The sequence below is a fragment of the Salmo salar genome, chromosome ssa14 (assembly GCF_905237065.1).
Source record: "Salmo salar chromosome ssa14, Ssal_v3.1, whole genome shotgun sequence".
Taxonomy (NCBI): domain Eukaryota; kingdom Metazoa; phylum Chordata; class Actinopteri; order Salmoniformes; family Salmonidae; genus Salmo; species Salmo salar.
This window is the reverse complement of record NC_059455.1, coordinates 3,085,232-3,106,325: the sequence shown is the minus strand read 5'-3', so window position 1 is coordinate 3,106,325 and position 21,094 is coordinate 3,085,232. Positions and strand designations below refer to the sequence as shown.

Sequence of the window (21,094 nt, the reverse complement as noted above, 5' to 3'; positions counted from 1 at the left end):
GGAAAGCAATTATGATTTGAAAGTTGATCAACTTGTAAACTCACTTTTTAGGAAACCGTCTTTAAATGTTTTGGTACTACCATTGGGCTACTATTGGAGAGCCCTTCTTTGTCTACATCCATGCAGCATTGTTCACACCTTAAGCCTTAGCCCCACCCATCTCTTTAAGGGTTGATCTGTGCGTTCTGTACTAACTTGCCAGCTACTTCAAGACATCTAAGAGACGGAGAACCGCTCACTGACATTCCTCGCCCTATCTGTGGTTTTGCGTTCAGAACACACACTGGACGCTCTGGCCAATAAGTAGGGTTGTTCCGAAAGCTCTGACCTCACAACTACAGTCAATCACCCAAGCTAACTGGCTAACATTGGCTAGCTACTTCCAGACACATAATGAGAGACCACATTCTGACCATTTTACTCGCCCTAGCAGAGCTGGTTAGGCTTTTTTCATGTTATCCAGAGCGTTGGTGACTAACAGTGCTGCTGGCAACAACTGAATTACGCATTGTTGCCGACGTTTACTGACACCGGAGATATTCAACAGGTGTTGAGCTATTAATAATGAATCAGTTATTCTGCGCTCTAACACACTAAGACGAGAGTCTGTTAAGAAATGTAGCTAGCTAGGTAAACAATGAATCTCTACGCATTGAGGTAACGTTAGTTAGCGAGCCAGTCAGCTAACGTTAGCTAGCTAGCTAACAGTACCCTAACTTGAAATGAAAATACTTTGTAGACATGTAGCTAGCTAGCTAAATAATGGACCATAATCACAAATCATGACGTTACTACCCTGCATGAATCTGCAGTTAGCTAACCAACCAGGTTCTATGGCTATAACTAGTCTGAGATACGAAGAATGAGATCATACACATAACGTTAGCTAGCGACCCAGCCAGCTAATGTTAGCTAGCTAACAGTACACTTGAAATGAAACCACTTTCTGTCAAAATTAGAAACTTGTAATATCTGAAAATGTAGCTAGCTAGACTATCTTACCCGTGGTCTGAAATCGGAGTAGATAGCCATCTCCATCTCGTTGATTTCAAAACTCGGTCCTCCAGAAAGTGGAGAACATACACTTAATGTTTGCTAGCGAGCCAGCCAGCTAACATTAGCTAGCTAACATTACACTTTAACATTAGGTTTATGCAGTTTTACTGCGCGATACATTTTTATAAAGAAGTCACGTTTGACACAATTACCTAGACATACTGACCAGCTCCAATAGACAGACGCGTGCTATATGGTAGACCAATCCAAACTCGTCTCTCGGCATGTCCAGCCCACTCATTATCTCAGCCAATCATGGCTAGCGGGAAGGTTGTTCACTTTATCTGTGGCTAAACCAGCTAGGCTCGTAATTTAACAATTTTATTTGAATATACTAGTTTCCTGAATCGGGTCACAATTTACCAGAGCTTGAAGAATTTTGAAAATAATGGGCAAATATTGTACAAAGCTGTTAGACATAAGGCTCTGTATGGTCAATACGACGTCTGCATTGGCTGTGCAGCATTTACGGTGATGCGGCATCTGCAGAAGTCAGGGCATTCATAATTCTTGCGCTTTGCGAAGCAGCACAGCTGTTGGGCAGAGCTTTTGTGAAGGAAGTTGTCACAGAAATGAGTTAGTTTATAACGGACTTCCAGCCCCCACCTACAGTCAACCAATCATGTAAATACGGAGCCCTCCGCATTGTTACAAAATTTGGGAGGTGCACGGCGATGTGTTACAGAGCTCAATTTGGCCTCTGCATGTCTTCGGAGGTTCGTCAATAGCATCACACCCTTCATACGGAGCCTCCGGCCACATTTTCCGATCAAATGTAAATTGATAGAACCACAGCTGTAATCACCACCAAAGGTGATTCTAATGTATTGACTCTGGGGTGTGTATACTTATGTAAATTAGATATTTACACAAAACATGTTTTAAAAAAAAAACGTATTTAATACATTTTTAGTTCAGGCTGTAACACCACTAAATGTAGAATAAATCACGGGGAATGAATACCTTTTTACGGTTCTGTATTTCAAACAACCAATGAGCAACTCTGCCGTTAATCCAGCTGTATATTGAACGTTGAGATTGCCGAAAGACCAATCTCTTTGGCACTGACATGGAGTGGCAAAGAGTGGAATGTTAGCTAAAAAAAACTGGTACCCAGACTTGAGACATTCAAACCTCTCCTGGATCAAAATCCCTGTTGCCTATAATTTTTTAAAATAGCGCTCCTTGTAATGCACTTTCGTATACCCCGGTATGGACCAGAAACAATATGAAAATCTGGACACCGTCCAACCCTAACGCACACAGCTAGCTGGGTCAACCCACATGAAAAAATACTACATTTTACTATAGAATACTACAGTACTTACTATAGAATTACTATAGAATTCTATAGTAAACTGTAGAATACTATACTACACACTGTAGTGTCCCTCGATCATGTGTAGTACCTACTATAGTGTCAGGTGTGTGCGTACTGGTAGCAAAGTCAGGTGCAGGAGAGCAGAGATTTGTGAACAGGCGCACACTTTATTGAGGCAAAAGTGCAAAACGCGCAAAACAGTCACAAGACTGATGTTTAACAATAAACATCTTTGTGAAAATAACACGGAAAAAACAAACCAGTCTGGCGCGTCTACAATAGACACGTAACACAAACAATCTTTCACAAAGACATGATGGGGAACAGAGGAATAAATACATGTAGATTGATTGGGAAATGAAAACCAGGTGTGCAGGGAACAAGATAAAACAAATGGATACATGAAAAATGGAGCGGCGATGGCTAGAAAGCCAGTGATGTCGACCGCTGAACGCCGCCCGAACAAGGAGAGGAGCCGACTTCGGCGGAAGTCGTGACATATAGAATCTTGTGCTATACTGTAGAATACTACAGTAAACACTACCATATTATCTGAAGAAAAAAATCTACAGTAATGTCCCACAAACACTATTGTCCACAAAAACACTACACTTTAACTATAGCAAATCCTACAGTATTACATTTGCATATATACTTCCCATTCCCCTTCCCTTTATCACAATTTGTGCCACCCATAAGTGAGAAACCTACATGCCAAGTGTAGACTTTAATGTGTTCCAGACAGTACATAGAAAAGAGCAGAAGCGCTGAACTATCCATTCAGACCCCAGTCCTACTTACCTACAGGTAATGGAACATTTGCTCTATTAGTATTACTCCAGTAGGTTTCCTGAAGGAGTAAGAGTCCATGTTTGTCAGATAATAAAACAAAAACACTATAGTAAATATATTTTTTTTACTACAGTATCGATACCATAGTCAACTGTAAATACTACAGTATAATAATACAGTATACACTAAAGTATTCACTGAGGAGGAAGAGTTTTTTTGGGGGGGCAGAATTTGGTCCACAAACACGACGCTGAATACTACAGTAAAGTCCACAAAAACAACAGTGAATACTATAGTATTTACACTTTAGTATACTACAGTGTTTTCTCTTGAGGAAAGACAACCAGGGAAATTGCAGATGATTCTTTCCTGCGCTCAGCAGTTGCTGGGACTAGCCACATCCCTAACCCCTTCCCTCTTGGTTTACTGGTTGCATCCCAAATGGCACTCTATTCCCTCTATAGTACACTAGTTTTGACCAGGGCTCTGGCAAAAAGTTGTGCACTTTGTAAGGAACAAGGTGCCATTTGGGATGCAAACACGGAGTTGCTTTTAGAGCCAAGTTAGCAACAGCATGATTGATGATCCAGTATCCACCACCAATGGCTCTCTTCTCCTAGATGTTTGTGATAAAACATCTGCTCTGACGTTGTCAGTCTAAATTAACATTTGATATGCAGAAGACTCAAGAGATGGTAATTCCGCATTAAGTTTGGATAGTGTGGTTCCTTTATTAGGACAATCTTTTCTCTCCTGTCCTTTTCTCCCTTGCAATCATATCAACCTCTCTCTCCTCTCTTTCTCTCTTGCCGCCTCTAACTCTAGTCGTCTCCTTTTACAATGTCCATCTTTCACACTGTTTCTGCCCTCATCTCATTTACCTGTCTCTCTTTTAACTGCTTGGTTTCTTCCTCCCCTCTTCCTTCTCTCTCTCTTCCGTGCTGTCTCCTTAGTTGCTTCTCTATCCCTCGCTCTCCACCGCCTCTCTTTTTCTTGCCATCTCCCTTATTGCTTCTCTGTCCCTCTCTCCTCTTCCCCCCTTCTTTCTTTCTTTCTTTCTTTCTTTCTTTCTTTCTTTCTTTCTTTCTTTCTTTCTTTCTTTCTTTCTTTCTTTCTTTCTTTCTTTCTTTCTTCTTTCCTTCTTTACTTCCTTCCTCCTTTCCTTCTTTACTTCCTTCCTCCTTTCCTTCTTTACTTCCTTCCTTCTTTCCTCCTTCCTTTCCCTTCCTTCCTTCCTTCCTTCCTTCCTTCCTTCCTTCCTTCCTTCCTTCCTTCTTCCTTCTTTCTTTCTTTCTTTCTTTCTTTCTTTCTTTCTTTCTTTCTTTCTTTCTTTCTTTCTTTCTTTCTTTCTTTCTTTCTTTCTTTCTTTCTTTCTTTCTTTCTTTCTTTCTTTCTTTCTTTCTTTCTTTCTTTCTTTCTTTCTTTCTTTCTTTCTTTCTTTCTTTCTTTCTTTCTTTCCTCCTTTCTTTCTTTCCCTCTCTCTGGTACGGGGCAGATGGACTTCTCTCCAGGAGGCCCAGAGGTCTCAGTAATCCGGTGGCCGTGGCAGGCTGGGGCGACGGCTCCTTTCACCGGTGGTCTAGGATGACACACTAAAGGTCAAGGCTGCCATCCTAAGATGCCCTCCCTTCCTGTCTGGCTACGCTACTATTATAACCATGAGCCAGCCATGTTACAGTGCTGTGGGAAATACAATAGGCACAGACACAGAGGCACTATAAAGTTCCATGCTAACAAGGGTTTATAAGGCCTTATAAGCATTAATAAACCCTTAATAATCCATTAACAAGGCATTTATAAGTGTTAAAAAGTTACCAGTATTGTCACAGATAAAGACAGTGAAAGGCACAGTAGAAGGCATGGTTACATGCCAACAACAGTTTGTGTTATAAGGCACGAGTAAGCCCGTAACAAGACATTAATACCTGTAAGAAGTTCCCTGTCATGTATAAATTACTTTTCAGGTTTAGACATTGAGAAGGATATAATAAAACATAAATATGTTAAAAACAATTAGGATTTTTCTTTATTGTCAACATTTTAGTCCTTGCTATAAAGTATGCCATTTTTTTCAAGATCCCTGTGACCATATGAAAAAGGACACTATGTCGAAACACATCAACTCACTTCAAAGTACTCAACACTGCATTTATTTTCAATACGCGATTGGAATACAACAGTTAAGTGCACAACTAGCTACATCCTAAACATTCATAAATCATTGACACCCATGGACATCGCAAAATAAGATGTTTTAAAATACAATTCCACTACTTCACTGAAGGGGGTTAGTATGGAGTCATATGACGTTAGTGCTGCTAATTTGTGCTGTTAAAATGGCGCCTTGAGTATAAGACTTGACACAAGCCTGAAAAGATTTGCTCTCTACCCTTTCAACCACCATGCTTGTCATACATTGGTCCTCCAGATGAGGGAAGTGAGGACGACATCAATTAGTAGATAACAGATGCTGTGTGACCTCAGTGGTCATTTTGAGATTATATGTGGTGACTCAAGTACTCACGACTTGGAAGTTGAAACAGTGATTGACGTTAACTGCTATTTGCTCTTGCAGTGATTCCAGAGACAAAAGACTTGCCCTTTCAGTAAGTGGTCATTCATTTAGAGTTTTGGTGTGTGTGTGTGTTTTTTTGTGTAAGTGTTTGTGGTGTGTAAGAATTTCCAACAATCAATTACTAATTTTAAGTAAAAAAGATATGGCCACACCTACTCATTCATGGGTTTTTCTTTATTTTTCTATTTTCTACATTGTAGAATACTAGTGAAGACATCAAAACTATGAAATAACACATATGGAATCATGTAGTAACCAAAAAAGAGTTAAACAAATCAAAATATATTTTATATTTGATATTTTACATTCTTTGCCTTGACAGCTTTGCACATCCTTGGCATTCTCTCAACCAGCTTCACCTGGAATGCTTTTCCATTAGTCTTGAAAGCGTTCCTGCATATGCTGAGCACTTGTTGGCTGCTTTTCCTTCACCCTGCGGTCTAACTCGTCCCAAACCATCTCAATTGTGTTGAGGTGGGGTTATTATGGAGGCCAGGTCATCTGATGCAGCAATCCATCACTCTCCTTCTTGGTCAAATAGCTCTACACACCCTGGAGGTGTGTTGGGTCATTGTCCTGTTGAAAAACAAATGATAGTCCCACTAAGCACAAACCAGATGGGATATCGCTGCAGAATGTTGTGGTAGCCATGCTGCTTAAATGTGCCTTGAATTCGAAATAAATAACTGACAGTGTCACCAGAAAAGCATCCCCACACGATCACACCTCCTCCATGCTTCATGGTGGGAACCACACATGCGGAGATCGTCCGTTCAACTACTTTGTGTTTCACAAAAACAGGGCGGTTGGAACCAAAAATCTCAAATTTGGACTCATCAGACCAAGCAAGTCTCTTATTGGTGTCCTTTAGTAGTGTTTTTTTTTTGTAGCAATTCGACCATGAAGGCCTGATTCACGCAGTCTCATCTGAACAGTTGATGTTGAGATGTGTTTGTTACTTGAACTCTGAAGCATTTTATTTGGGCTGCATTTTCTGAGGCTGGTAACTCTGGGTCTTCCTTTCCTGTGGCGGTCCTCATGAGAATCAGTTTCCTCATAGTGCTTGATGGTTTTTAAGACTGCATTTGAAGAAACTTTCAAAGTAATTGACATTTTCCGTATTGACTGACCTTCATGTCTTAAAGTAATGATGGACTGTCGTTTTGCTTTGCTAAGTTGAGCTGTTCTTGCCATAATATGGAATTGGTTTTTTACCAAATAGGGCTATCTTCCAAACTTTTGACTGGTACTGTATATATACAGTGCCTTCGGATGTCACGTCCTGACCATAGAAGCTTTTATTTTCTATGGTAGAGTAGGTCAGGGCGTGACAGGGTTGTGTCTAGTTTAGATTTTCTACTTTGTCATGTTCTTGTTTCTGTATTTCTATGTTGTTTTTTGGGGGGATGATCTCCAATTTGAGGCAGGTGGCAGGTGGTCATCGTCTCTAATTGGAGATCATACTTAAGTAGTTGTTTTCCCACCTGGGTTTGTGGGAGATTGTATTTGAGTAAGTGTATGTTGCACCTCTTCGTCACAGTTTGTTGTTTTGTTTGAGTGTATTTGTATGTCGGGCATAGTTTCACAGTTTAAATAAAATGTGGAACGATACACACGCTGCGCTTTGGTCCCATTCTTCAGACAGCCGTGACATCGAAGTATTCAGACCCCTTGACTTGTTCCACATTTTGTTATGTTACAGCTTTTTTTCTCAAATAAAAAATCCTCAGCAATCTACACACAATACCCCATAATGACAAAGCGAAAACAGGTTTTTAGATATGTTTGCAAATGTATTCAAATAAAACAGATACTTTTTACATAAGTATTCAAACCCTCTGCTATGAGCCTAGATATTGAGCTCAGGTGCATCCTTTTTCCATTGATTATCCTTGATGTTTCTACAACTTGATTGGACATGATTTGGAAAGGCAGACACCTGTCTCTGAGTTCCCACAGTTGACAGTGCATGTCAGAGCACAGATCTGGGGAACGGTACCAGAAATTCTGCAGCATTGAAGGTCCCCAAGAACACATTGGCCGCCATCATTCTTAAATGGAAGAAGTTGCTTTGCTTTGTCATTATGGGGTATTGTGTGTAGATTGTACAAAGTACTATGCTTTCAAGAAAAAATAATCATGAAATATTGGTTTAATTTCAATGGAAATAGAATTAGCTGAGCCCTGTAGTTAAAGACGAAGCTTGCATTTTATATGGCTCCACGACAAAATTCTGTCAAAGAGGAACAGTCGTGAACAGTGACTACATACCTGAACAAGTCCGATCTCTCTTGGATCCGTATGTAGTGGCTGCTGTTTGCAGGTTAAATGGACTCATTTGTGTCTGAATTGGAGCGGTTCCCTTGGTCCGGTTCCAGCCCCTGCATACACTAAACCACATGTACTGCAGAGAGAGACACTGTGTCTTTGTGAAGAGAATTCATTGTGTGTGAGGATGTTTGTTAGGGCTTGTGGCCACGCAGGCTGCCAGTCAAATGGTACAGGGTAGAAAAGAGTCCCTATTGTCATCTGTAATAACCCGTGATAGGAACGATATGGAGTCTGTAGACATTCAGAGCAATTCACATGACAGTGAAATATTAGGGATAGGAGTATGGATTAACATGAGGTTACATCACAATTGATGGGCCTTTAGCGACTGGGCCACAAATATCTTAAACATCTGTCTACACCTCTCAACATCTTCAGTTTTGATATAAAGCACAGTGCACATTCAACTGAATTTTCCACCAGTACACTATGAAATACGTTATTAAGTCAAGAGTTTGTAAAGTGTTTGAAACCTCTAGGCTGCACAATGAATTGCCCTACTGGGACGATACATATATTGGTTGATATATCGATTGATTCTCATCAATCTCCTGGCTTTTTAATCATTTTGACTTCATCATAAAGTGTCTTAGTATCTCGCTACATGAAATGTGATCATGTGGAGAATATATGTAATACTCTGCTATATAATATGTAATATCTAAAAAATATTCTGTTATATAGTACTCGGCACCTGTAAGGTCTATTGGATGTACATATGGATGTACACTATTTGGATACATTTTAGGTATTGAAAATCCTCTTCCCCATAGCGGAGGCAGATGGTCACTCAGGTTCAATTGCATTATAATAGATGGAGAGAGCCAAGAGCCTGCAGCTATGTGTTCAGCAGAAGCCAAGTCAGACACTAGTCAGACACTATGTCTGACTTCTTATATAACTCAATTGTTGGAGGAGGAGATGCCTGAAGTGCCCTCTTATCCCTGTCACTGATCCCAAATCCAACTCATTGTTCAATGGAAAGGTATTAATAACTCTTTATTTGGACCATCCACCATAAAAACATTTTTTTGACACTTAGCATGATGTAACACGTCATAAGCGTTCCTAGTCAAGACTTGACAACTGACTTCAAACAGTCATGACAATGCCACTGATCACTAAGTCTAGCAAGGTTTTTAGCTGATGATGTTGCCATGGAAGCCACATGCAATATTGTACAATATTAGAAAATATAGACATAAGCTGCTCATGATAACTATTATATCACGCTTATTACAGTATAATTGCAGTTTTATGACAGGAGTTTCAAGTCCATTGGTACTACAGAAGGTTGGTCATCAACTTGACACCTTGGCAGATGTTTATTAATATTTGTCATCTGAATCAGTGTTTCACCAATATGAATGAAGGGTTGAATGTGTGCATGAGGCTTTGCATCATCTGTTGCTGAGAATTCCATTAGTTAGCTGCAATAATCTTCAGAGGGACTTTAAGGGGCTATTTGATAGGAGTGCATGTAGGAGTAAGATATATTTTAATTTCCACTCGCTCTTGGCGTCTGAGCGACGGGAGTTCTTTTTGCATACTCAATGAAGGGACAGTGATGTTTTGAGAGGGAAGTAACTAGCACATATGAAGTGAGTGAAGGCTAGATGTGTAAGGTGAATCTTGCTGAAAAAATCTGTCTGCATACTGATAGGTAGAAGTAGCCAGATGCGGATCAGGGGCCGTATATCAAGGGTCTCAGAGTAAGAGTGCTGATTTTAAGATCAGTTTTGCCTTTCAGATCTCAATAAATAACATTACAGGGACTGGGGGGACCTGATCCTAGATCAACAGTCAACACTAAACAATCTTTGTGTTTGCTGGCAGTAGCATTGTGAAAAATCTTAAGCATTGCTGCAGCAGATTTTTAGAAATCCGTTCCTCTGTTGGTTCATAAATTAACAGTTGAAAGCAGTACATTTTTCATGACTTGTATTGTAATTGCCGAAATACATGTACATACATCCTACTTGGTACATCAATGTTGAGTACCAGAGTGCAGTGCATCAGTATATCACCACAAGCTTTTCCAAAGTCTAAATTAATTCCTCTCTTTTTGATCTTTCAGAGACTAAAATGGGAGGCAAGCTCAGCAAAAAGAAGAAGGGATACAATGTAAACGATGAGAAGGCCAAGGACAAGGATGCCAAACCAGAGGGCGCAACAGCCGAGGAGAGCGAACCTCAGAACGACAAAAAGGACGAGGCCCCTGCTCCCGCAGAGACCACCGAGGTAGCTAACGACACAAAGGATGTGCCCGCAGCCGATACCACAACGACCAAGGAGGAAGAAAAGGGCGCCTCCCCTCCCGCCAAGGAGCCGGAAAAACCTGCAGCAGAGACCAAAGCAGAGGTGCCTAAGGCTGCGGAAGTCACCGACCCTGCCCCCAAAGCCAAGGAGAAATCAGCCGCCCCTGCGAAAGAGCCACCCCCCTCCACTAAGGAAGCCGCCCAAGCTCCAGAGGTCAAGGCCCAGGCGCCTGCACCACCCGCAGCCCAGGCTGAAAGCAAAGACGAGGCCGATGCTAAAAAGACTGAGGCCCCCGCAGCACCAGCGGCTAAAGCCGAGGCGGCCCCTGTTGCCGCTGCCCCCCAGGCCAAGCCCACAGAAGCAGCAGCGGCAGCCCCGGCCAAGGAGGCCCCGGCCGCTAGTTCAACAGCAGCACCACTGGCTGCCACTGAGCCCGCTGCACTGGTCAAGGAGGCCAATGCCACAGAGGCCCCAGTTCCAAGCAAGGATCAAACCGTAGAAGTTCAAGATTAATGGACACCTCTTTTGAAAATAAATTACATTAAACATCAAAAATGAAGTAAAATAGAGAAAAAATGTAATAAAATAGCCCACCCATATTAATATTATAATAATAATAATGATTTGTTGGAGGAGGAGGATTGTGACAACAACCTTGAGAAGGATGATGCTGCTGCTGCCGATGATTATTATTGTTATGGTTATTCTATTTTTTCTGCTGTAGTATTTGAACTTTAATAAAAGTATGTCAGCCATATGCCCCTCCATTCCACAGCATCCTTCCTCCATCCATTTCTGGGATTCAGCATTCTCCGCCTTCATCTCCCTCATAGTCCTCTCAGAGACCTCTGTAGTCTGGGACCATACACGTACATATTTCCCCTAAACAGTGTGCTGCCGATGTCTGAAAACTAAGTGGAAAAAAGGGGTTTGAATCTATTTACCAGATGGACATGCACTCTGTCCCATCCTCAACTCACCTCCTCCCCCATTCCCCAAACTCGCTCATCTCCAGAGTACCGTGTTCTCTGCTACCGTACCTGGCACGTCTGTTTTGGCGCCAAGTGAGTTCCCTTTGCTGTCCCCATAGTCGGCAGCTTATTTGGTATTTTTGGGTTGTTCGTGCTGTATATGGTCACTCAGTTTCTTGCCGCCTGTTTTGCCACAGGTTCATGCCACCTCGTTCAGACGCTGTCAGAGTTGAGAGGAGATACTTTGGAAATTCTGAGACTTTCCTAGAGGTACAATATGTCGATGCATTCTTAGGCATATGAAAATGTCCTAAGAATATTATTTTTTTTAACAATATTCTTATACCTTCTTAGTTTTTCTAAGAAAAACATTAGTTGTAGATGATCAGGACAGTTTTTGAAGCATTTCTTTAAATGTTCCTAGAAATCCTGAAAAGCTTTGTAGATTGTTCTCAGACGTTCCAGCTCTGAATTCGCAGACATCGGGAATTCTCATTTCCTTTGGGCCACTCTGACTGCAGCATAGTCTCTCTCTTCCTTACCCCCCCCCCACCACTATCTTATTTCAATTTAAAAATAAGACATATCTACTGTGTTTTAATCAATGTAACTCAATGGCTCTCAGCCTATATCACAAAGGTGCAATACATTTACACTCTAAAAAGGGATTGTGCCCAGCTGACAACAGTAGTAGTGTTGTCTGGGGATGGGGGGTTCTAAATGAATGATACTGCATGAGGCATCTACAGCCTACTCAAGCTGCCATGGTCCCTGTAACCATGGCTACCATGTGACATGTTCGAGTAGTAAGATGGAAGAAACCCGCACAAGGAAGGGAGTCTCTAATCTTGTCATCTCCACCCACCATGCATTTTTCATCTTTCTGCTCATATATGTTACATATATGTACGTATACAGTACCAGTCAAAGGTTTGGACACCTACTCATTCAAGGGTTTTTCTTTATTTTTACTATTTTCTACATTGTAGAATAATAAGGAAGACATCAAAACTATGAAATAACACATATAGAATCATGTAGTAACCAAAGAAAGTGTTAAACAAACCTAAATGTATTTTATATTTGAGATTCTTCAAATAGCCACCCTGCCTTCATGACAGCTTTGCACACTCTTGGCATTCTCTCAACCAGCTTCACTTGGAATGCTTTTCCAACAGTCTTAAAGGAGTTCCCACATTGTTGGCTGCTTTTCCTTCACTCTGTAGTCCAACTCATCCCAAACCATCTCAATTGGGTTGAGGTCGGGTGATTGTGGAGGCCAAGTCATCTGATGCAGCACTCCATCACTCTCCTTCATGGTCAAATAGCTGTTACACAGCCTGGAGGTGTGTTGTGTCATTGTCTTGTTGAAAAGCAAATTATAGTCCCACTAAGCGCAAACGAATGCTGTGGTAGCCATGCTGGTTAAGTGTGCCTTGAATTCTAAATAAATCACTGACGGTGTCACCAGCAAAGCACCCCAACACCACCTCCATGCTTCACAGTGGGAACCACACATGCGGAGCTCATCAGTTCACCTACTCTGCGTCTCACAAAGACACGGCGGTTGGAACCAAAAATCTCACATTTGGATTCATCAGACCAAAGGACAGATTTCCACCGGTCTAATGTCCATTGCTCGTGTTTCTTGGCCCAAGCAAGTTTCTTCTTATTGGTGTCCTTTAGTAGTGGTTTCTTTGCAGCAATTCAACCATGAAGGCCTGATTCACACAGTCTCATCTGAACAGTTGATGTTGAGATGTCTGTTACTTGAACTCTGAAGCATTTGGGCTGCAATTTCTGAGACTGGTCACTCTAATGAACTTATCCTCTGCAGCAGACGTAACTATGGGTCTTCCTTTCCTGTGGCGGTCCTCATGAGAGCCAGTTTCATCATAGCGCTTGATGGTTTTTGCAATTGCACTTGAAAAAACTTTCAAAGTTATTACATTTTCCAGATTGATTGATCTTCATGTCTTAAAGTAATGATGGACTGTCGTTTCTCTTTGCTTATTTGAGCTATTCTTGCCATAATATGGACTCGGTCTTTTACCAAATAGGGCTATCTTCTGTATACCACTGTCACAACACAACTGATTGGCTCAAACACATTAAGAAGGAAAGAAATGCCACAAATTAACTTTTAACAAGGCACACCTGTTAATTGAAATGCATTCCAGGTGACTACCTCATGAAGCTGGTTGAGAGAATGCCAAGAGTGTGCAAAGCTGTCATCAAGGCAAAGGGTGACTACTTTGAGAATCTCAAATATATAATATATTTTGATTTGTTTAACACTTTTTTGCTTACTACATGATTCCATATGTGTTATTTCATAGTTGTGATATCGTAACTATAGTTCTACAATGTAGAAAATAGTACAAATAAAGAGACCCTTGAATAAGTAGGTGTTCCCAAACTTTTGACTGGTGCTTTATATGTAGATTTATTCACTTCATTCATTCATTCATTCATTCATTCATTGAGTACAGTACCTTTTTGGTCAGTTTCTCCGAGTTGACACACAACATTTATTTTTGCCCAACAATGTAGAAACGTAGCAGAAACATTGCGAGAATGTTGTGTGTCACTTGGGGGATTGTCTCTTCCTCTCTTGACAAAGTAATTGCATGTCCGTGGTTGGGTAAACCTGTGTAGTCCTGTCTTTCGGTGAAGTGGAAAATAGCTTTTTTGAAGTTTGCATTCATGGCAATTACAGTTGATATTTCATTCCATGTCTTACCGCTATCTTCACACCACCTCTAATTCAAACAAAGTAAAATAAAAATGTAAGCATTCAAATGATATGTACTTGTATTAATGGTGCAGCAGTAATAAAATTTAAGAATTTGATTGAAACTTCAGGCCTCTAGCAAGACCATATTTTTTTTCCAGCTTTGTCACACGACTCAAAATACTATCGGGCCTGCCTTCACCTTTTGAACTGTCTCTGTCTGATCAGTATTTGGCGTTGGGCTTGGAAAGAGAGAGCTTGACACTTGCATTCAAGCTTTTAGTTCTGCTCAGGCTAAGTAAGCCATGAAACAACTTTTTGACCGCAGACCTACTGTATTTGTTGTGTATAATTCCTGGGCAGTAGATATGACGGACGTCACTGTTTGCTTAACAGCTTTGCTTCCTTCCCTATCTGGATACACTGTCCTTTAGTGTTAAGCGATTAGTGCTTTTTGAGGTCGTTTCGGTTATTAAAAAATAAGCATGGTTTTTGATTTCAGTTTAGATAATTTGTTTAAAGAAATTCATGTAAATGTTAATGGAAATTCCAAAGCCAAAAAGAGTGAAGATTTAATTTGCAAAAACATTAACTTTCTCTTGTATATGTCCACATTGGTAGACAATCAACAGAAAAATAGGAAATGACTATGAAGTAATAAAATATTTCAGTTGTGTTTATTGCTTTTATTTGAAGACTATCTTTAATTCCATAAAGTCACCATCTCATCTCTGCTCAGGCATTAGCAGCCAGCCAGTCAGACAACCATCTCTGTGCTCCCCATACTGTACAGTCTTTGAGCTAGTAGCTTCCTAAGTATGCTGCAGAGATAATTTTACTAGTTCTTCAAAGTACATAAGGCGTACTTACAAGACTGCTTATTACGAACTACTAAAACTATCAATTGGGTAGAGCTACCTCACGAACTGTCTCTATCCCTCTCGTCGTTGTTACTTTCCTCTCTCCTGACCAGTGTTGCCAACTCCTCAGTAAGGAAAGTAGCTATTGGCTGTTCTGAAAGTCGTTAGAATGCGCTAAATGACGTCATCGCCTAATTTGCATAATTGGCCATGTGCATGTAATTGTGAATGACGCTGTAGGAGAGAGGAATAACGTTGTAGGAGAGACAAAAAGTGAGTAAAAAACACCCTAAATATGTTTAGAACTATAAATTAACTTTCTTCTGATTATTGTTTTTTTAAAGGCACAATTCTAACCCTACTCCTTTATTTTTAACCTTATGGTCCACTTAGGAGCCTACAACAAGTCACATTAAAACATGAACATTTTTAACCATTTTTTTAACCATTTTTTTTGTATACAATCTACATTAATCTAAATGGACCAAAAAGAGACAATAGAAAAAACTGTCAATGGCAATATGAGAGAATTATGGTAACTAGTCTCGGCCCTAATTCAGGTTAATTTTTTTTATTTTTATGTAAACCAGGGCGGGATCAGCCAGGACGGCTGCACGATTCATTTGCAGTCTGGACGCGAAGGGGTGAAAATGTCCTGCTCTGACTGCAGCTGCGTGAGGACTGGGCCGCCTGTGAGTGGTTTGGGACGGGGGTGGGGCCCACGGTAGCACCCGCTGCTCGTTGAGAATAGTAAGAACGATACCTGCTTTCACGTCAGAGTCTCCAAGTCTCCAATAACACCAGAAAAAGTTGCTAGATTTGTCGCTAGTCGCTTTTTGAAAATGTGTCGCTAGAGGGGTCTGAATACTAAATATAGCGACAAAGTCACTAAGTTGGCAACACTGCTCGTGACGTCTGTGTGTACGCTATCCTTCACTGTCTGAGACGGGAACAACAGGCGCAATGGATTATGGTCATTGTAGTTAATTACCATGTTTCTGCACTGAACTAGGTTGAATATTTGAATAATGAAAACTACAACTCCCTTTGGCCCAGCGTCCCAAATAGTTCTTGGCTTAATTTCTCTCATGAATGATATGATTTTTATATTGAGAAACGCATGTTAAGCTCACAAAAAAACGAACTAAATGGAATTTAGGTAATTGAACCGACATCGGTCAATAATTCAATAATAATCAACATTTTGGTAAATTGCTCAGCACTACTGTCCTTACAAAGGCTCTAACCAGGGACCCACTGTTTTGCAAACATAACTGCCCGTGTTAGCCATAAACGCCCCCGATAAGTTAGTGGTTCCTCCTTTAATAAAAGTTGCGTCATGCTGCAGCACACCTTGCGGGCTGCCACAGAATTCTATGGCACGTTATTTAATTGTCTGTCATTGTTACCATTAACGCTAGTTAGTGCTAGTTTGACCACCAGAGGTCATCTTTGAAAAGCATTTGATAGCCTTCAGTAGTGGCTGTACTAGAGAATTGAAAACCTTTTTTTATAAGAACATAGTATATGGGATTGATTTTAAGAAATGTTGCTTAATTAATTTGATTAATATTATGGTGTTTCTATTCCAAAAAAAATGAAAAACAAAACCCTCAGGGTTTCCGTTAGGATGGATCGTAAAATATGGCACTGTACAACGTTACGGTTGGGAGTAGGCTACAGTACTAAGAGCAGTACTAATTTCAATATACTTTTTAAATAAATAAGACCTACACCACTTTTAACAGAACTTTATTTAACACTAGTGAGACTCATGTCGTCTACAGTATATCGCAAATTTTTCTTTTTTCAATGACGTGACTCTCGGACAAAAATTACATTTAGAGGATTGGAGGATTGTAAATGCATGTCTAAGGGGCATTTCTTGTTAGGGTAAAACTGATCTGTGAGAATATCTAAGGGGCTTTTATATAATTCTAAATGTTTTATTATTATCGCTATTTTGGAGATGATTTAGTTTTCATTTAACCTAGAGAAAAGGGTGAGACATTCTCACTAATTTGTAAATAAATCCAGTTTGTTATTTGGAATTATTTATTTCTGTTTTTAGAGGGAGAGTAACCAAAAGCCGCTTCATGGGTCTCCCGGTGGTGGCCGGCACGGGTATCGAACCAGCATCTGTAGCAACGCATTTTGCACTGCGATGCAGTGGCTTAGACCACTGCGCCAATCGGGAGGCCCCATCCACAAAGTTTTTAATGCTGATCAATTGCCTTGCACAAAGTTTCAGCCAATATATAACGATATTCTGGACATTATTTCGTTTTCAAAAAAATGAAAGTGAGCGATTTGTAATTTGAATAAAGGCCAAAATAATATTTATAAAGGCCAAATGTGAATTTCTCTTTCTAGAGGGAGAGAAACCATTAGCCCACGTTGCCTATTTTTTGGACAAGAACATCCCAGCCAGCCAAACACTCACAGCTTGTGAAAAACAGGGTTAATAATAAGACTTTTTCCCTGTTCCACATGTTAAAGGTTCCAATTGATTCATTTTTTTTATCAATTAGTATATTTGAGTTTAACCATAATATTTGTTGTTATTTGTTTTGTCTTTTCTGGTGGATTAAACTGAAATTGCAACCAATCATGGCCAGTTGTGATACAGCCAACCTAACTAAGAAATACATTTGATGATATTCTCCCCCTACCACCCTTCTAGGCAAGTCTATTGCCCTGTTAATAACCTCTTACATCTAGACGTTCCGCTAGCGGAACACCTGCTCCAATATCCAATGATAGGCGTGGCGCGAATTACAAATTCCTCAAAAATACAAAAACTTCAATTTTTCAAACATATGACTATTTCACAGCATTTTAAAGACAAGACTCTCCTTTATCTAACCACACTGTCCGATTTCAAAAAGGCTTTACAGCGAAAGCAAAACATTAGATTATGTCAGCAGAGTACCAAGCCAGAAATAATCAGACACCCATTTTTCAAGCTAGCATATAATGTCACAAAAAACAAAACCACAGCTAAATGCAGCACTAACCTTTGATGATCTTCATCAGATGACAACCCTAGGACATTATGTTATACAATGCATGCATGTTTTGTTCAATCAAGTTCATATTTATATAAAAAAACAGCTTTTTACATTAGCATGTGACGTTCAGAACTAGCATACCCCCCGCAAACATCCGGTGAATTTACTAAATTACTCACGATAAACGTTCACAAAAAACAACAATTATTTTAAGAATTATAGATACAGAACTCCTCTATGCACTCGATATGTCCGATTTTAAAATAGCTTTTCGGTGAAAGCACATTTTGCAATATTCTCAGTAGATAGCCCAGCCATCATGGCTAGCCATTTAGACACGGACCAAGTTTAGCCCTGATCAAACTCCGATTTACTATTACAAAAGTTTCATTACCTTTGTTGTCTTCGTCAGAATGCACTCCCAGGACTGCTACTTCAATAACAAATGTTGGTTTGGTCCAAAATAATCCATCGTTATATCCGAATAGCGGCGTTTTGTTCGTGCGTTCCAGACACTATCCGAAATGGTAAAGAAGGGTCGTGCGCATGGCGCAATTCGTGACAAAAAAATTCTAAATATTCCATTACCGTACTTCGAAGCATGTCAACCGCTGTTTAAAATCAATTTTTATGCCATTTTTCTCGTAGAAAAGCGATAATATTCCGACCGGGAATCTCCTTTTTGGCAAACAGAGGAAAAAATCACAAAGACGGGGGCAGGCAGGTCACGCGCCTAAGCCCACAGTCCCTTGATCGGCCACTTGAGAAAGGCGATAATGTGTTTCAGCCTGGGGCTGGGATGACGACATTCAGGTTTTTCCCGGGCTCTGAGCGCCTATGGACGACGTAGGAAGTGTCACGTTAGAGCAGAGATCCTTAGTAAAAGATAGAGATGGCAAAGAAGTTCAAGAAATGGTCAGACAGGCCACTTCCTGTAAAGGAATCTCTCAGGTTTTGACCTGCCATTTGAGTTCTGTTATACTCACAGACACCATTCAAACAGTTTTAGAAACTTTAGGGTGTTTTCTATCCATATATAATAAGTATATGCATATTCTAGTTACTGGGTAGGATTAGTAACCAGATTAAATCGGGTACGTTTTTTATCCAGCCGTGAAAATACTGCCCCCTAGCAATAAAAAATTAATAGCCATAATGGCGCTGTACAACGTGACTGTGTGTGTTTGAAAAAATATTTTCCAGTAAGCAACAATTTGTTTACATTCATTAACCTACTTTGTTCCAATATTTCTGTCATTCAGTGATATATATATTCCCATAGTAAATCGTTATGGATCCATAATTAAATAAACATCTGCATTTTGAAACAGTATTTTTATCATTATTTTATTAACGAAAACATAAAGATCCTGATGAAGAAGTACTGTACAGTATATGCTTTATCCGAAATTTAGCGGTTGCATGAGGTCGCCCACACACACTTAAAACATTTGGATAATAAAGCATTTTGAAGATAGAAGCTGCCCATATCTCTGCCCTCAGATACAGTGCCTTGCAAAAGTATTCATCCCCCTTGGCATTTTTCCTATTTTGTTGCATTACAACCTGTAATTTAAATGGATTTTTATTTGGATTTCATGTAATGGACATACACAAAATAGTCAAAATTGATGAAGTGAAATGAAAAAATTACTTATTTCAAAATAATAAATACTGAAATGGTGCGTGCATTCACCCCCTTCGCTATGAAGCCCCTGAGTAAGATCTAGTGCAACCAATTACCTTCAGAAGTCACATAATTAGATTGCACACAGGTGGACTTTATTTAACTAACTGTCACATGATCTCAGTATAAAAACACCTGTTCTGAATGGCCCCAGAGTCTGCAACACCATTAAGCAAGGGGCACCACCAAGCAAGCGGCACCATGAAGACCAAGGAGCTCTCCAAACAGGTCAGGGACAAAGCTGTGGAGAAGTACAGATTAGGGTTGGGTTATAAAAAAATATCAGAGACTTTGAACATCCCACGGAGCACCATTAAATCCATTATTAAAAAATTGAAAGAATATGGCACAACAACAAACCTGCCAAGAGAGGGCCGCCCACCAAAACTCACGGACCAGGCAAGGAGGGCATTAATCAGAGAGGCAACAAAGAGACCAAAGATAACCCTGAAGGAGATGCAAAGCTCCACAGCGGAGATTGGAATATCTGTCCATAGGACCACTTTAAGCCGTACACTCCACAGAGCTGGAATTTTACAAGAAGAGTGGCCAGAAAAAAGCCATTGCTTAAAGATAAAAATAAGCAAACCCATTTGGTGTTCGCCAAAAGGCATGTGGGAGATTCCCCATACATATGGAAGAAGGTGCTCTGGTCAGATGAGACTAAAATTGAGCTTTTTGGCCATCAAGGAAAATGTTATGTCTGGCGCAAACCCAACACCTCTTACCCAACACCTCTTATCACCCCGAGAGCACCATCCCCATGTTTTTCCATCGGCAGGTACTGGGAAACTAGTCAGAATTGAAGAAATGAGGGTTGGCGCTAAATACAGGGAAATCCTTGATGGGAAACCTGTTTCGGTCTTCCAGAGATTTGAGACTGGGATGGAGGTTCACCTTCCAGCAGGACAATGACCCTAAGCATACTGCTAAAGCAACACTCAAGTGGTTTAAGGGGAAACATTTAAATGTCTTGGAATGGCCTAGTCAAAGCCCAGACCCCATTCCAATTGAGAATCTGTGGTATGACTTAAAGATTTCTGTACACCAGCGGAACCCATCCAACTTGAAGGAGCTGAGCAGTTTTGCCTTGAAGAATGGGCAAAAATCCCAGTGGCTAGATGTGCCAAGCTTATAGAGACATACCCCAAGAGACTTGCAGCTGTAATTGCTGAGAAAGGTGGCTCTACAATGTGTTGATTTTGGGGGGTTAATAGTTTTCAGTTTTTTTTTTGTTTCACAATAAAACATATTTTTTGTCTTCAAAGTGGTAGGCATGTTGTGTAAATCAAATGATACAAACCCACACAAAATACACATATTTTGTTTCCAGGTTGTAAGGCAACAAAATAGGAAAAATGCCAAGGGGGTGAATACTTTCGCAAGCCACTGTAATGTTTCTCTTTCTGCTGGTCTGCCTTCAATGACTCAAACTCGGTCTTCAAAGTTTGAATCTGATCCATGTGCACCTTCATCAGATGAGCCCTGAGCCCCCAT

At 40.3% G+C, this 21,094-nt stretch overlaps 1 protein-coding gene across 1 annotated transcript in view; it reads left to right on the top strand.

Annotated features, from left to right (window-relative positions):
* The window catches only part of basp1 (brain abundant, membrane attached signal protein 1), an 81,844-nt gene extending 69,959 nt beyond the window's left edge, over positions 1–11,885 (top strand). Inside the window, exon 2 of the mRNA XM_014139107.2 lies at positions 10,153–11,885. Within this exon, the coding sequence (XP_013994582.1) occupies positions 10,161–10,847 (687 nt within the window). The 5' untranslated portion in view covers positions 10,153–10,160 and the 3' untranslated portion in view covers positions 10,848–11,885. The remainder of the gene's footprint in view (positions 1–10,152) is intronic.
* Positions 11,886–21,094: the final 9,209 nt, after the last annotated feature.